The 18,516-nt window shown below is 44.9% G+C and overlaps 1 protein-coding gene across 1 annotated transcript in view; it reads right to left on the bottom strand.

Annotated features, from left to right (window-relative positions):
• The window catches only part of CERT1 (ceramide transporter 1), a 592,287-nt gene extending 578,122 nt beyond the window's left edge, over positions 1-14,165 (bottom strand). Inside the window, exon 1 of the mRNA XM_069223744.1 lies at positions 13,779-14,165. Coding sequence (XP_069079845.1) covers positions 13,779-13,874 — 96 coding nt within the window. The 5' untranslated portion in view covers positions 13,875-14,165. The remainder of the gene's footprint in view (positions 1-13,778) is intronic.
• Between the last annotated feature and the right edge of the window lie 4,351 nt (positions 14,166-18,516).

The following is an 18,516-nucleotide window of genomic DNA, read 5'->3' as shown; positions in this document are numbered from 1 at the left end:
GGCTCTGACAGGTGTCCACTAGGAACATGCCCCCAGGCTTCCCCAGTAATTCTCTCGTGAGGGGGGCAATGCCTGTTTGGTACAGGCAGCTTGTGGATGACCTTGTTTGTGAGGTTGCGGAGCTCCTAGGAGAGCACCTATTGCCAATCTGCATTCGTCTAGCAGCCATAGAGAGGGAGCTGACAGGGAGGCCCAAGCCTTCCATGGTGAGATTGCTCCTAGGGAGCTAAAAGGAATCCTGAGTACCCCTTGGGCCCATAGTCAATCGGGCAGTGGAAATTGCCATAATGGCATTCCAGGTATTTTGCCTAGTGTAGAACAGGGAAAAGTTGGTACAGTTTGTTCTAATCTACTCCTGTTAGTGCATCAGGATAGTAGTTCTGGCTGCAATACGCTCTTTCTACAGACACTGGCGTATGTGTGCCTTCTCCCCTTCCCCCCCCCCCCCCCAATTCCAATACTTCTAGAGGGACCTCCAGATTGCCAGTAATAAATCTGCCACCAGCTTCGTTCTATGTGGTTGTATTAACTGGTGTGCCACAGCTGAGAGAAGGGCAAAGTTAATCTTATGATGCACTTTTCAATAAAACACTCTGGTGGCTAGCACGGCAGAGGATTTCCCCTTGCACACTCTAATAACATGCTACATGAGAAGAGTGGCATGGATCGGTCTACAGAAGGTGGACAAGGATTGTGTCATTAATTTCAGATCCCCTCCCTGGTCCAGATAATCCTAGCTGGTAAATACCCAGTAGTGACCTGCATGGAGCCCCACTCTTAGGATTTATTTTACCATTTGTACATAGGAGGGAAGCCTGGCCCATTTTGCTCCATGTAAAAGGAGCATCCTCAGCCTATACAATCTGAAGTGCTCAAACCAGTGGAGACATGATGGCCATTACTCTAATCACAATAATTTTGATTGTTTGTCTAAGGTCGACTGACTGGTGCTAGATGGGCGGTGTATTTTGCAACGCTCTGGGGGGTTTGGGAGAGCTTGTGTGTTGCCTTGTGATGAGAGTAGAGCCCCGAGGACACCTGTGGATTCAATTGCCTATAGGGGTGGAGCCAGGTGTGAATGCATGGGGAGGGGAATTGGGGGTGTGGGGGAGGGGGGGAAACACATGACTGATGCGCTTTGTGAATAAGGTGTCAATGAACAGAGTAGCAACGATTGCCCCCCAATTCACGCTCATTGACGAGCAGTGAATCAGTATCAAATCAGGCCACATTACACCCTTTCAGGGTGCTACTGTTATCCAATCTTGTGACACAGCTGGCGAGACAGCTGGGGATACTGCAGCTTGTAGCATTGATGCAGTGGGAATTGCTAGTGTACGTGTCAAAAACATTGGGATGGGGTGGGGTGGGGGGAAACTGGGTGTTCGTTCTGACTCAGTGTATGCTCATCTCATGGAATGTTGCTTGTCTGGTCACTAAACTAGCGTGCCCAGAATGGTGTGAGCTGTGCATGTTTCAGGAGATCTGGTTCCTGAAGCCCCATCATATTGTAGGGGCTATGTTAATTTTTCTAAGGAACCTGTTACATCGGGGAAGGGAAGGCCCTCAGGTGGTTTAGTCACCTGGATCCGTACTTCGGGGGAGGCAGATCCTTCAGACAAGTAGTGCGTTTGCTTAAAAACTTTTCCCGGGGGGGGGGGGGGGGGGGGGCACGTTTTATTTCTATAATGTCTATTGTAGGAATGCAGGATGCAATAAGGAGACAGTGAATTTTTAAATGCTCATTCAGCCTCCTTGCCTACTAATGCAAGAAAAATTGTAGGGGGGCGATTTTAACTGCCAGTTTGAACTGTGCTTAGATTCCCTCTCTACAATGTCAAATGAGGACACTATATGGCGGGTACAATGTTGGAGATCACCTTCATTAAGAAATGGACTCCCACTGCAATTCAAAATCAATGTCCTTGCCCTTAATCAAGTTCTCAGAATATGTAATGGCAGAACTAGGTATGATTAGTCGTGCCGGCATAACTTTAAAATCGAGTCACTTTGAGAGGCACTTCAAATACTGCTGAACAGTCACAGGCCAGTAGGTTAAGAGTAGCTATCAACAAATGCAGGTCAAATGGAATAGTGTGGTAAACTCTCAGGACGCTATTAGGCAGCTCTACGGGCCGGTGGCCAATAAAATGGAGGGGGATGTGTCCTCCTCTGTGGCAGGGTGCACTGAAGGATATTTGGGATCCATACCAGAGATCCGTAATGAATTGCATGCAAAAATTAGCAGATTTATTTGGTTTGGGGTGTGTGGGATGGAGGGGGGGGGAAAGTCTAACAGGATCCCTCCTGTGACCTGGTTAAATAAAGGCTGTAGTAAAGCAAAAACTCGTTTGATTGAAGCCATAAAGATCACTGATCCGAAGCGCAAGGAGAAACTATAAAGTGGCCCTCATTTCTGCTAAAAAGGACTGGCATAGGGCAAGGTGGGAGGACTTGCTGACAGCTGCTAAACAGAAAGATCATCATGCTTTTTGGACTTTGGTTTCCTATGGGGCCAGGAAAGGATCTAGGCCAATTGATTTCTTTGTTCCATCTAGTGACTGGCCTTTATGTACCTTCGAGTGCACCTGCAGCTGTGTCAAGTGATGCAAGAAGACAGGGCGCAGGTACAACCATTATCATCTTCCCTAGGGGAGGGAGATGGTATGTGAAGAAGACAACCCCCCCCCCCTAAGCTTGACTTCTTGATCCCTGGTATTGTTCTGTGTGGCTTTGAATTTTTAGATCAGGAGGTCCGAGGTGCCATTATGGTAATTGTCCCAAACAAAGCAGCAGGACTGGATAAAATCCCTGGCTACCTTTTTATGAGTGAAATTGGCATGTGAAGCTCTTTTTTCCACTACTATTTTTAAAGGGGCTCTCTTACCCCCCGACTTGGGCACAAATTATCCCCATGCATTAAATACACATCACAAAAACCCTGCTAATCATAGACCCATCAGTTTACTTGATGGCTCGCAAAAGCTTTTTACAGTCTTACTTGGTAGGCTGCAGGAATGGATGGCACACAAGGCAATTTTGTCCCCCACAGCAAGCAGTTTTTCGGGAAGCCACAAGCACAATTGACCAGGTTTTTTTAGGCTCATACTATACTGGAAGGTAGTAACCCTGGCGGAATGGGGGCACGGGTGGACACCTGTACATCATGTTTGTGGGTCTCCATTTTCCAGCTGAAATGGTACCTAGGTCCTCATCATGGCGAGTTCGGCAAATGTGCAATTATCCACGTAACCAGCAAAAGTGCAATTAACTATGTACCAAGGTCGATGTCATGCAAAAAGAGAAAAAGTAGTCCACAAACCAGACGGAAAACAGCAAGCCTCGTATGTTTTCAATACTTGGTCTCTGCGCTCGAGGAGGGCTAACCACTGGAAAAGGCATGACATATTCGCACCTTCCACGAATGAAAGCAAGCAGATTTTAAAATGAAAGCCCACGACCCAATGAAAGACACTGACATGACATGGACGGGGCTCCAAGCCCTTTTCTAACTACTACAGCGTCTTGCAAGCGATACGCATGCTAGCGCAGACTCAACCCTAAAAACGGGCTCAAGCAGACAGGTGATGTTTACCATCTCTCAATTTTTTGCTAGTCATGTGGCAACTTAGGGCCAAGTTTTATGTTCCCTAAGTCTAGTCATCTAATTTTGTGATGGTGATGCATGTGATTAGGATGGACTTATGTAGATTATTTAGGCATATATTTATCAAGTTTTACTTGTTTTGAGATTTTGTTCATTCGTTGCTTCTTATGCTTGGATCTTTTGTAATATTTTATTTTACCATTTATAGTTATAGGTTGGGTTTTGTTTAATGTTTTATCGTGCTCTGTTATATTTTTCTCGTTTTAATCACTCTTTATGGCCTCTGAACAGAAATAAGGGTTTTTGTACTGAAATGTCTCTTCCAGAAACCTGTAAAGGGGGCAAGAGGAAATTAATTTGCCAAGAATTGGCCAAAGCATTAGGGTCGAATATTGAGGGGGGTGTGGGGGGGGAGGGAAAAAAAATAAATAAATAAAATAAAAAACACACACACACACAGAACTTGAGTAGTTTGTGTTTAAGAGTTCAGAATGACTTCAATAAAAAGGGCGTCTGCACATGCCCATAGACATGGGTCAGAAACCAGATCCACAGGCATTCAATAAGCTTCTGGCATTTTTATGCACCAGGCACTAACAAGTCAATTTCAGCTTCAAGCCAACAGGAGAGAGAATGAGAAATTTCCTAGCTATTGAGAAGGAAAGTTTCAATTTAATTAAGAACACGGAGGCGAGGATTATGCATCATCTTTCTTCACTTTTTTATTAACAGCAGGTTCAAAGTTCAACAATAAAAATGAACTACAACACCCATTGGACCACATCCCCATGGCAACCAATGTCCAATCACAATACTATCAGACAGTCCGTATAAATATCCATCCGTGCCGACGTCCGTCCTCGACTTCACTGCGATAGGAAAGTTAGGTTGTCGCTAGGTTGGTGCAGTTTCTGTTCCTAGGAAGAAATGTGAACAATGATATTGGAACCCATGCCTTCCATGTATAAACAGGTGAGGTAAATAACAGTCCGGAGATCCCACTCCCCTCAATAGAAAGAATGACAAAGTATGCAACAACATAAATCGGCTAGAACATACAACCTTAGAAGACCAGAGTATCAAATCAGGAAAAAATGAATACCGCGTCCAGATCCGGTGAATTAGTCCTGGGTGGGCGACATGCCCGTGATGTCGGGTGGGATTATCCTCACCTCCGTGTCCTGAATAGAATTAAAACTTTCCTTCTCAATAGCTAGGAAATTTCTTATTCTATGTCAAGACCGGAGGCGAAGATTCTGCACGTTTAAAGCTTACTTACCACCAATGAGGCTACTTCGTGAATAGGTTTAAAATAGAACTTTTTAAACGTAGATTCTGACGACCAGTCGGCCGCGTTCATGATGTCCTGCAGCCTTCCCCCTACCTGAACGGCCCCCCGGGTGGAGTGTGCTCGAAAGACCTGAACATTGATGCCCACTTCCATCAAGACCCATTTGACCCACCGAGCAATGGAGGGGGAGGAGACTGCCTTGAAGGGCTTCTTAATTGAAATCAGCAATTGTCTTTCCCCCGGTGGGCGGAGTTCAGCCGTCACTTCCTCATATGTCTTTAGACACCTTACCACACAGAGTTTGGGCATATGTTAAAAACTGGGCAAGTTACCGACCTGGTATTAAACTTTGTCGGTCTGGAATGTCACACCCTCAGGAGAAAAAACCCCTAGCGGATATATCCAGAGCCTTCACATCCAAGACTCACTTGCACGAGATGAGGCATAGCAAAGTAGCTAGCTTTGCTGACAATTCTTTCCGTGAAAGATACTGGTTGTCTTGCCAGGAGGTCAAAAGACGCAGAACTTGGTTAACACCCCATAGCGTAGAATACCTGGGTTCAGGAGGTCTGGTCAATCTAATGCCTTTCAGTAGTTTGCACACCCATGGGTGCTCCCCCACCAGGCAATTGTTAATCGGGGGTGTCCCGCCGATATCGCGGACCGAACAGAGTTAATCGAGCAGTAAGACTGACCAGTTTCCGCTAGATCGGCTAAGAAGTTTGATACCTGTAATTTGGGCCCCCATGGGATTGACGTGCCTTCCCACGCACCAACGAGCCCAGTGATTCCAGGCTGATCTGTATCTCTTACAGGTGCTCGGGGCTCAAGCCTGTCTGATAAATTTTTCAGCCTCCTGTGAAAGTCTGTGGTCTGTCCAACGAGACCGGAAATCTTCCAAGCCACCAGAGAGAGGTGGCCCTGAAGGATCAGTGGGTGAGACTGTCCCTCTGGATTCAACAGGATGGTCGAGCTGACCAGAAGCGGAATATCGCAGGAGAGTTCCAGAAGGGAAGGGAACCACACCTGTGACCTCCAAAGCGGGGTAATCAAGATCACCGTCACCCCTTGGCGATGAATCTGTGCTGTCACTCTTGGGATCAAGAGGAAAAAGGGGGGGGGGGGCATAACTCTGATCCCGACCCCAATCCTGAAGGAAAGCGTCCACGGCCGTCGCACCGGGAACCAGACGTCAGCTGAAATACTGGGGTAGTTCGGCATTCCAGCTGGACGCAAAGAGGTCCACTGAACAGGGCTCCCACCGCTTCATAAGTGCGAGGAATACCGCTCTATCCAGTCGCCAATCGCTGGGATCCTCCAGATATCTGGAGTTCCAGTCCGCCAGGGTGTTTTGGGAGCCCGGAAGGTACTCCGCTGTCACCGATATCTGTCGTTGGAGGCAGAAGTGCCAGAAGTCCTTCACCAACTCCGCTAGGGCCTTCGAGCGGGTGCCCCACCAAACGGATGATATACTGCACCGCCGAAATGTTGTCCATTCTCAGGAGAATGCAACAGGAGACCTTGTCCCACGTCAGGCACCTGATCGCGAAGGAACCCACTAGGAGTTCCAGGCAGTTGATGTGAAGGCTGGGTTCCCGTTGGGTCCAGCGTCCCCCGAACGACACATGCCCACATAGAGCCCCCCAGCCGTAGCGGCTGGCGTCCGACTCTATCACAAGGTCCAGCGAGACTCCAAAGATCGCCCTGCCGTTCCACGCCTCCATATGATCCAGCCACCACTGGATCTCTATCCGGGCCTCCTGGGGGAGAGATATAAGCTCGGAGTAAGTAAGTAAGGCCACGCCACAGGTGATGAGCCTTGAGGCGCTGAAGGGCCCTATAATGAAGCGGGCCCAGGAAGATGGACTGAATCGAGGTTGAGAGGAGTCCCACCACTCTGGCCAATTGCGGAGCGAGACCCCGTCCCGCCTCAAGACCTTTGACAACTCCTTCTTGATTTTTGTTATTTTTGAGCCTGGGAGACTGAGGGAGGCCGTCTGGGAGTCGATGAGGAACCCCAGAAAGGTCATGGGCTGAGAGGGAAGAAGGTCCAACTTCTGGGAGTTTATCACGAACCCAAAGTCCTGGAGGAGCTAAATAGTTTTGTTTGCATTAGATAGATATCAGCCGCGTGCAAGACTGGTCCACCAGGAGGGTGTTGTCGAGGTAAATGATCAAGCGGATCCTGCGAGACCGAAGGTACTCCACTACTGGTTTGAGCAGCTTCGTGAAGCACCAAGGTGCCGACGACAGACCGAATGGCAGGGACGTAAACTCAAACACCTGATCCTTCCATAGGGATTGAAGGAATCAGCGGTGGGGGGGGGGGGGGGGGGGGGGGAGTTTGGGACCGTAAGGTAAGCATCCTTGAGGTCCAACCGAATCAGCCAATACCAATGCAGCATGAGATCCCTGAGCATGTGAATGCCTTCCATTTTGAAGTGCTGGTAGACAACCCACTCGTTGAAGGCTCTGAGATTGATGACTGGACGGAAACCCTTGTCTTTTTTCTCTACGAGAAAGATTGCTTACGACCCCGTTGGGGTGACGGACAGATGCACGAATTGCTTCTTTGCGCAGGACCGCCTGGACCTCCGTGTCTATCAGCGCAGCGTCCGACTCATTAAAGACCAAGGGACGCAGTGGTACTTCCTGAACCGGAGTCCCCCAGAGCTCTATGTGGAATCCTGACACCGTCTGAAGAACCCAGGCCTCCGATGTTAACTGGGCCCACTTGTGAGTAAGTAAGCGCAGCCTCCCCCTGAGAATTAGAGGGGAAAAAAAAGGGTAATACGGTTGGCACCTCTGGGGGCGTTCGCTCCACCCCGAGCACCTTTTCTGCTGTTCCCTCTACCCCCGATTGGGGAAGAAGGCGCCCTGTCGGCCGTCTCTCCATCCGTTGTTCCTTGATGGATAGGAACTGGGGCCTTGCTGGTACGCTCGGCCGTAGGAGCGACCCCAGCCTCTTCCGGCCCCACCAAAAACCTTCCCCGGGAAGATCTTTTTGATGGCGCTTTGCGCCTTATCATGCGCTGAGAAGGTGGCTACAAATTTGCTCAACTCCTTCACAAAGGGGTCGCCAAACAGATTCCCTTGGGCAATAGCCCCTGCCTCGGAGTTGGAGAGTTCTCCTAATTTGGGGTCGATCTTAATGAGAAGGGACCTTCTCCTTTCCACCAAGAGGGCTCAGTTAGCATTTCCCAATAGACATACCGCCCTTTGGGCCCATCCCGCTACGATATCCGTAGGCATGGGAGTATTGTTGCGCCTTGCGTGCTCGGCGAGTTGAATAATCTGGTTAGGGGTCCCAGGACGTCCAACAGCTTGTCCTGGCAACCTCTCCAGGAGCGGTCAATGCCCTTTTTGGGGTCCCTCACATATTTTGTGAAGAACGTGCACATCTTCGGGTTGATTTCAGGAGTTGCTGCTACTTTGTCTGGCAGAGTAGGACGAGGGCATGCGGCTCACAACCGGGCTCTAACCTCCTTTTCCAAAGGCTGCCAGATTTTTCTGGCGACATAGTCCGCCACTCTCTTGTCCGGATGCCATTCCGAGGATCTAGAGTGGTATATATCCTATGGATGCAACATTTCCGAATCAGAATCCTCAGTCTCCTGTGGGTCAGACAAATCAGAGGTTGGACGCCCTAAATCCTGTTCCTCCTCAGAGGAAGAATCCCCTTCTGTGTCCCCCTCGACCCGCTTGGGTGACCCCGAGTCAGGGTCCGGTATGTGGTGAACCGCTTCACCGGTCTCTCCGGGTTCAGAACCCTCCAGAAGGGTGGATGCTTCAGCGTGCGCGCACTCTTATGGAAAGCTTTGGTAAGGATACTGAAGCCCTCCAGGTGCCCCGCGTCACGCTTGTGAATTTTCTTGGGGGCTGCCATACCCTTATGGTCACAGCCCCCATCCCCCTAACCGTGCCTGTCCCCTAAATACATGATACGATAGCTTGGCCACACTATCCTTTAAGGGGGCCAAGGCCCTATTGATGGCCTGTGTAAGGAGGATATCCACCTCAGGGGGCAGCGCCCACTGAGAGGAGCCCTCCCCAGGGGACAGGGTGGGGTAAATGTTGTGGTCCTGTGAGGACTGCATAGAGGGACACAGAGAGGTTAATGACAGGAGAAAAACTCCCTTAAAATATATATATATATATATATATATATATAGGGAAGTTCCCCCCCCCGCACTCCCATCAGGAAACTTGGAGACCGCAAGGCCTCGATGCGCGATCGCCGTGTTACTCTCAGCAAGAGAGGTGAAGCAACCGCAAACGTGGTGTAATGCGGGGGTTGGAGGGTTAAGAGTGAGCAGGGAACTCACTATAAACCCTAGCGCGTTGCCCTGAGGCGATTGAGCGCTTAACGCGGCTCCAATCGCTTAAGGAATGCTTTGGTACTGGAGCGCGTGAAAGAGCGCCCTCTGGTGGACCCAACATAGATTCAAAACCAAGCCACGCTCGAGCAATGAAAAATGCCTACCGCGCGTCCCTGTTGCCAAGGCAGCAAGGATAAACAAGCCGACGTGCAGCGACCACAGAGCGAAGCAAAAAGAGAGAGGAAAAAAAAAAAAAAAAAAAAAAAAACACACAATAAGCACAAGCAAGCACCCTTCCAACTCAGAGACAGTAAGAAATGACACTTAACTGACGAATGAGCAGTGAAGAAAGAGGAAGGACGTCGGCACGGATGGATATTTAGACGGACTGTCGGATAGTATTGTGATTGGACATTGGTTGCCGTGGGGATGTGGTCCTATGGGTGTTGTAGTTCATTTTTATTGTTGAACTTTGAACCTGCTGTTAATAAAAAGCGAAGAAAGATGATGCATAATCCTCGCCTCCGGTCCGGACATAGAATCCTGCTAAGCTTCATGCTTTTCGGACGGAGAGCCAACTAATTCCACGTTTTCTTTAAGTGAGCGTGCTAGCAAGTCCTTTTAAACATTTGCAACATCAGTTTCCCTGCTAGACACTACGTTTTGTATTGTGCCCACTGATGTACAGTAGCTCTCAGACCACTTTAGGAAGCTGAGGGTCCCCATATCCTACAGCATTTTTCGGTCGAAATGTGTTTATTTATTGAGCCGGTGCAGGCATTTAGAAGTCTATCGTGCACTATTCTGGAACAGGGGAAAACCGAGGCAGAGAAGGCACCTTACCTTAGACCTCACAAAGATAACAGCAGGATAGAGAAAGATTGAGGCCCATGTTTCTAAAAGGGGAAGAGTAGACTGCCCACTTTGCAAGTTAGTTGCCCTCAATAGTGAAGCAGATGCAGTGGCACTGGAGCTCTGGGGCAATGAGGCTTGTTTTACTTGCCATCATTAGATTGGAGTGATGACCAGCCATGATGGGAAAGGGGCCGAAAGAGGCAGAGGACACAGTCTGCTACTCAAGCCTGCAGCTATCATTAACACAGCAGATGCAGTTTCATGCGATTTCCCAAATATTAGCGGCTCACAGCACCCTAACTATGGGGGGGGGGGGGGAGGGTAGTGTGCATGGACAGTTTCTGCTTTGGTTTGCAATACGTGCTCTTTCATAAGTCTCGCGTTTAGTGTGGTTGATGAGCCATAGAAAAAGTACCACTGAAATGATCTCATTAGCCCTGCACTCAGTCCTGCCACTTCAACTCCCACAAGTACTTACAGAAAGTGTTTTTTTTAGGGGGCAGGGGTGCTCACAGCCCAAAACAATATATATATTTGAAGAACTCGGATCTAGAAGATCATCAACTGGAAAGACAATTCACGTGGTTGATTACAGACCATACAACAAGAAATGTAGACAAATATGTCCACGATTTTGTTGGAAAAAAAAAAAAAAGAAATAGATACACAATGAATAGGGAGAATTAGTGGTTCAAACAAGAGAATTATGTGTAATAGCATAAGTGGAAGAGAGATCCAGGAAAGGGGCACATTTATAACTTTACCAGGGAAACGCAGGATAGTTGCATCCAAGATGATGTTATTTGTCATCTTTCAAGGAATCGGACATCCACTGTATCATCTACCAAAGCGTTAAAGACATCAAGGACATAGTTAAATCTTAAAGGAGCTCATTTTAATCCCAACCCGGTAAACTACTGTACTCCAAAATCATAATACTTTTTTCCTGAATTGTTATTAACTATGCATTTGTCATTCATTTTATACATTGATCATCACTTTCATCTGCAAATGTAACACTGAGCAATATACCGTCAAGTCACTATCTCTGTACATGAGAGGTGAAACCTTCCAATTACACTTTTTTTGCATAAAATTTTAAAAGTTCCATGAAAACAACTTTCCTCTGCTTTGTTGTTCGTTTTTTCAGGAGTAGTTGTATTTGTGACATCCCCAAAGCTATTGCTGAGGCACGATTCCAGACTCTCTCTCAAGATACTTGTTGACAAACTAGCATTATAGTTCCCAGTAGAACTCACTTTTGTCACATACTGTACTAACCAGGTCCCTTGGGTTGTAGAGTTTGCCCCATATTGTTTCCACCTAGTCCATATTACAAACATCATTTGCAAATTTATGCGATTGTGCAAGGCCCCTTTTTGTAATTAGTAAAAAGAAAATTGTAATAAAGGTGTAATGAACAAGTCTCTTAAAAAGGAAGCTTTTGAGGTATTTCCTAAATTGGGTATGGTTAAATTGATCAAGTTGGATGAAGTTAATTCCACAGGATAGAGCCTAAGGATTTAATGGTTCTTCCACTGCCTTTTATTCATCTATGCTGGTTTGTTAATCTTTTAAAGCAAATCCTACCGTGTTGGTTATGTATATTTCCCAAATGATCGGTATTCTAATCTATTATGTGGGAATATAATATACTCTACTGATGATTACCAAAAAAAGAGTGAATTTAAACTGAATACTGATAATACCTCACAAGTTGGCGGACAATTTTAAAACCCATACTTTTCTACACCATGAAAATGAAGTAGGTGGTTTTATTCTTACAGGCCAGCTTCAGGCTGAGGTGAGACCATTTTACTGTAATGTTGCATAAACCCAAACTCTGTAAGGTGTGAGGCACTTAAAACCAAACAATAATAATAAAAAATAAATAAAAAACAGGTGGATGCATGCAAGAGTCCAAATGCTCACCCTTTATGTCTAGCAGTGATACAAAATGTGGTGCTATAGGTAATTACCGAACAATCATTCAAAATGTTCTGAAGCACGGTAATCATTTTCTCACATGGTGAACTTTAAATCAATCTCATCGCAGTATGTGTGGCTCCAAAACAAAAAGAAATTAAGAAAAAAAAAAAGTATATAGAAACACTGCTCAGACCAACTCCTTAGTTATGTGCACGTTACAAAACAACACACAAAAAAAAAAAAAAAAAAAAAAAAAAAAAAAAAAAAACACAACAACGCCTGAACGTTTATTTAATACTAAACTTGCTGCCTTCAACACCAGAAAAATATTACTTTCTACTAAACATAACACAGGTTTTACATCATGTTAACTCCAGTTACATGGTTTCAGTTACGTCTGGCTGATCAAAACAGTACACAGGTTCAAGTCGCTCTTCCGAAATGGCTCTAATTGTAAAAGTGCTTTTAACGGCTCATACTCGCACCATTCAGCACGTACAACAGAACAGCAAGCACCATCCCAAATGGACACAAGTATGGCAGAGGGATCACAAAAGGAAAAGTCCATCTGCAATAACTGACAAGATCGCTCTATTTACTAGGCACTGCGAGTCACAAAACAACGTTTTTCCAGACATGTGGTTGCTGCGCATTGTTACTTACAAAGCTGTAAATGCTGTACTGTAAAGACAGATTAGTACTGTATGGTAACTTTTCCCCCTAGAAGACTCTACGCAGTATTACACATACTTTTCACACCAAGCCTTTCGTGTCTCAACATCTAAGAGCATCGCTGTGAACGTTGCCTAACCAGACGTACATAACACATCTTGACACTCAAGCATGTTTACATTAGAGAAAGGAGCAGGGAGAACGAAGCAAAAGGAGGAGACTACGAGTGTCTCATTAGTCTCCAGACAGTGACTGAAATGGAAAGATGGTAGACACTATCCCAAAGTTCCGTTTATTAACACGAATTGCTGGTACCCTCCTATTAAAAGCACTTAATCCCTACTGCGAAATGCAGGTTCTCTCCCTTTTAAATTAAGTGCAGATTTGCAGTGCCTGCCCATTTAAAGCAATAACCCCATGACATGCTTCACTAACTCTAGCACGCTAAAACACTAACGGTCTGTGTGTATACGAAGGAAGACGATAAAATACTCAATCCTCTTGAAAACACACAAAACCACCACTGAAGTTGCAAGCTCCACGGACAGCAGGGGCAAATGATCGATCGGGCTGTATCGATGACGTGTATCGGAAACACACGAACTCTATTTGGAGAAAGACGTCCCTTCGCGTAAATACATTTCTACTAGCGCTACAGATCTACCGAGGGCTCCGAGTGGCCGATGGGACGCAAAGCCTCACATCAGCGTCCAGGGTGCCAGCTAAGAAAGGAGGCTACAGACTATGCTAAGGAAAGTTCTTCGTGGCTGACATCGGAAGTGCATATTCACAGCTTCAGTGTCTCGCAATAACAGGGTGAACAAATACAGGATGCACCCATCCTGGAGCCACTAAGGGCGTGGCACCACGGAGCCCCAGGGGCTAATTACAGGATGAGAAGGTACCACCTTTGAGTACAGATCCCCACAGTAAACTGCACAAGGAAGCAAGGTAACAGTAAGTTACCCTCAAACATCTAGTAACCTCGGTCTGCGGGCTCTTAAGGAACACCTTGTCGGCACAAAAGTCCCGCCCATTGTAGCCGCCTACCCCTGGACCCAGGTGCGCCTTCTCCTTTCAGTTGCCCCACCTTCCCCGTCCTCACCTTGCTGAGCACCCCACACCGCTCCACTGGAGCTCCGGACTCCGTTTCCAGGTCCTCCTCGGAGCCGGACGAGTGCCAACTCTGGTTATCCGACATTAGCGGTCCAGGGGGCAGGATGGTGACTGCGTGAGACTCCAGCCCTGCGGTAGGTGGTCCCCGAGGGACTGTGCTGGGGAAGCAGCGCAGACAGCTTCACGATCTCACAGGCGTCTCCCTCTATTATCGAGCAGAGCTGAGTTGTGCGTCGGACACAGCTAACCTCAAACCACTGTCGATCTGGAGCTCAGAAACTGGTCGTCAAAATCCGGAGGCAGGAGCTCATACTGCCGCCATCTTCCCCTGTGACGGAACTAACTCCCTGACTGTCCGAAGCTCGGCATGGAAACTGAAAAGGGACCAGCTCAGCGCCGTTGAACATCACGAGGAAAGACATAAAGGAAAGACAATTTATTACAATTGTTGAGAGTGAGGCGGGGCCATAAGTAAACTGGAGGAGACGCCTTGAGTGAGTCATAATGATGCCCCTCCCTTTCCCTCTACAATGGTAATAAACCTGTGTATTATACTCTCTGCTAAGCTGCATGTACGGTTTATGGGAAAACTTTTTATGATGTGTATTTAAACAAAGGTATTTAACCAAAAAATAACATTTAAGGGGTTAACTTCGTGGAGTAAAGTAAAATCACATGGAAGAGGCATTGGGGCTATGGGATAATAGTTTCATTGTGTAATGTAATTGGTACATATATTATGGCAGACAATGCTTTTTTTTTATTTCAATTGTGCTACATTGTGCTATTTAACTCGAATTAGATATTAGCACCGAAGTAATAAAAGTAAGAAGGTTCATGTACTAATACAGTTTTTCTAAACGAAGTGATATTTGACCACATTTCTTTGAACTGCCATGGACCACAGAATTAGCAAGAGAACACAACAATATGGGATGTAGAACATGTCTGGCATCATGCAGTGCTGTTAGAATAAATCATGGACGTTGGAACACATCAGAATCCTCATGAGCATGCTTTAAGTTTTAAGAGGAAGGAAGCATACATGTACACCTATTGGTGATCCTATGAGGGTGAAGTCCGGTGCTTAAGAGGGTGTCTTTAAAGTGAAAAGGAGTCACTACATCCTTTATTTGGAGGGTGACGAAGGTTTGAGGATCACAATCCAGGATCCCTTTGAATTCTATTAAAACATGTTGATAAAGCTAAAATGGCCATACCCTTTTAACCTACAATATCCGTTGTTTCCAGCCTCTGTAATGTTGATTTGGCTCTTAGCATAACATATCAAAGAAGCTCTGCAAAACTTTGTGACAGAAATTGTCTACTCTGATATACAGAGCAAAAATATGGCTGTGAATTGGTGCATTAACAAAAGGTGTCTATTGCCTAATATACCATAATTAAATGGTTCTATGTGTAGGAACGTTTTCACCTAGAATTTGTTTTTCAATTTTATATTAGTTTGTACATCGTTATAGACAATTCAAATGTCATTGTCATTTTGTTATCATAACATTGACGTAGACATTTCAAATGTACAGATGAATATAAAATTGTTCTCTTAGTTGTGTGTGTGCATATAATGCTAGTAGGTGGTGCTGGTATTTTTTATTTTTTTGTTTGGTTTAGACCTATAAAGGCAAGGTGGCCAATTACCAGCGGTTAACACCCTAAGCCACAATATTTTTTATACTAGCTCGTATACGTCTACACCCAGGAACTGGTGAGTGCGGATCTTTAATATATAGATAAATAAACATTCAGTTCCATCCACAATTGCTGGGCGTGCAGTTAATGCTGAATATTAGTCAGAGTACAATAATACTTAATATTTTTTTCTTTTCATTCACACACCAGTGTGCTAACCAAAATGCCAAACAGAAATTCATGCCCAAGATGTAGAGCCACTGACTCTGATTTCTACGATATGGTATTTCCCAGAACTTATCGAGAAAGCTTTACTTAATAACTAGAAGCATGCTTATTGGGACTACTACAGAGATCTAGAAAATACAAATCCATCTATGGGTTCACTGAACTGGCATACATACTGGAGAAGAAAAGAATCCTCATGGCTTGGATGTTATCTACAGTGTCATATATATCTACAAGGCTGGGATATTTTAGCGAAATGGGCAGGGTCAGAAAATGACAAATTTCCAAAAACGCACCAAGGACAAGGAGGCCATATAACATATGCCCCTTGGGATAAAATTATGTTGGTTCTCACCAACAAATCTGGAACCGCAATGTATGTAGATAATGGAGGCATGTAGACAAATAATTATGGGAAAACTGGCCTTCGGTCCCCAAAGCTTGAAAAGAATACTGCATCGGACAACACCTATAAAGAAAACCTATATACCAAGACAATAGTTTTTGATCATATTCAGTCCAATTCACTTGATTTATGTTTGACTTGTTGATTGCTCTGTGGTTTTAATAATGGCTTGATAGATTGAAATAAATATCTAAGTAAATAAATGTACATATGTATATATACACACATATGTGATATTTTGTATGCATATTTTTTCACATTAACAAGGCCGAAGCATTAAATATATTATATATAAATATACTAAAATGCCAACAGAGTTGCCAACACTATTGTTAAAAATGCCATGACATGAACTTCGGGCATGCTAGTTAACATCTACCTTTTAAATATGTTCATGCGAAAAACAATATTTCCATCCTCTTGGCACAATCAGTCCAGTGTCCACTATTGTTGAGTGTATGTTTTAAATGTTTTACACATAGGCTTTGATAAATATATCGGTCTCTATTTCTTGATAAATAAATTATGATGGGAATTGCCTTGCATGATGCTGCTAAATAGTATACTGATAACAAGAAATTGCAGTATATAGCGTCCCCTGACTGGAAACGAGGAATAAAGAAAAATGACTTGTCAATCCTTCTGCTGTGTGCCCAGAAAATGTAATAACACCCAATTCAAATCCAGCTGGCCATATCAATTGGCTTCAGAAGGACTTGAAGGCTACCTCTTTCAGCTCATTCACGCTGCATCAAAACCGTTCACTACTACTTCATATGAAGTGCACCCCATCTAGCCACTATCCATCATCATCGACTATCTGTGCCCAGGTTTAGCAACTATCCTTACCTCACTTTATATCTGTACAACCCTCCATCTGTACCTATCATCCAAGCACGGACTTGTAAATTAAAACGTTCTCCTCTACCGCGCTCTGATACTCTGCAGTTAGGATTCTGTGGGTAAGTCTAATACATAGTTGGGCAAGCATTGGCAATTCAATTGGTCTGGCTTTAAAAGAATGCTGTATGGTAATGTACAGCACTACAAGTAAATAGCAGGGGAATGTATATGCATTTGTGAGGAAAGAAAGAACTCTAGAATAATAATGGTGTACACTAAAAGGTCAAGAGACAGTTGCACTGTCAAGCAGACCTAAAAATCCATGTAGAATAATAACTGCCCTCCTACTGTCTGTGCTGCTGTTAGAGAAAAAACAACATTAATGAGTTATCTAAGACACTTTAATCACATTACAATATCATGTGTGTGCCCCAGAAGGTCAAAGCTCAGGCAGCTGGATAAATAAACAAAATGATCACAGCCGTTTGGCGGGAAAGCTCTTTTTTTGTGGAAGAACACAACTTTTTCCCAATGAAAACCTGACTCCCAACATGCAGGCTGAGCTCAAGCTACTCACTAGTAACCATAAACATATAGCACATAACAATGGTTCGCTGTAGATTTATTTGAGTAAAATTAGCATTTGTATGGATGCAAAAAGCTCCCCTCAAATGGTATAGTATTTTCAAGGTCTTTTCATTTTTTATAGCATACTTTCAAAGTCATACACAATTCAAAAATTAATTGCATAACCCAACCCTTAGAAAAGCAAAAGTATGCTATAAAGAATGAAAACAATTTTAAAACCATTTGTGGAGAGCTTTTGCATCCACACAATTGCTAATTTTACTAAAATAAATCTACATACAACCATTGCATTGTGTCATATATTATTGCCCCAAGTTCCTGATTAGCATATTGGGAGTACCTTTGTTTTTTTGTCTTCATATAATTCGCAGCAGTTCGACCATATTAGCTTAATTCTGCTATTATTGTTGATAAGTGCTCCCTTTTAGCCAGTCTTGGTGTAAAACCAACATAAGTTTGTTTGTTTTTTCAGGCTATACAGTCATTTTAACAGCAAAATTACACGATTCAAATTGCCGCTGGCAGAACGAGGTAGGACTGCACACACCTGACTACGAAGATCACACATGATTTAGACGCTTTTGGGGTCTACTGACAGGCGATACCTACCAGGAAAAAACAATAAAGCATTTTTTAGTTCGCGCTCCTATCGTAGACACTGAAAATGTGAGTAAAATTAAAGCGCAACAGTTTAATGACACCGTTAAACCTACATAGCTCACAATACAATGTTTCGTATTAGTTTTAGCTACATCTAACATGGCGGCGAAAATTAGGTTATGGCGCGGGCTAGTCTGTTCCTCGTCGGGGGAGTGTAGCAGAAGGTCCTCCTTCAGAATCGTAGAATCATATCAGGAAGTGATGTAACGTGGTCAGAATGTAAACAGTAATGACAGTTTGTTCGCGTCGACGCGCGCATGTTGTCCTGTCAAAAGCCATAGAAACGATGGGCGGAGTCAGCGCGTGATGCCTTGGGAGGCGGAGCCAGTTAATGCCGTGCCTCCTGGGAGGA

Source organism: Pleurodeles waltl, chromosome 1_1 (assembly GCF_031143425.1).
Source record: "Pleurodeles waltl isolate 20211129_DDA chromosome 1_1, aPleWal1.hap1.20221129, whole genome shotgun sequence".
Classification (NCBI taxonomy): domain Eukaryota; kingdom Metazoa; phylum Chordata; class Amphibia; order Caudata; family Salamandridae; genus Pleurodeles; species Pleurodeles waltl.
The sequence above is the reverse complement of the archived record's forward strand: the minus strand, read 5'-3'. Positions and strand labels throughout refer to the sequence as shown.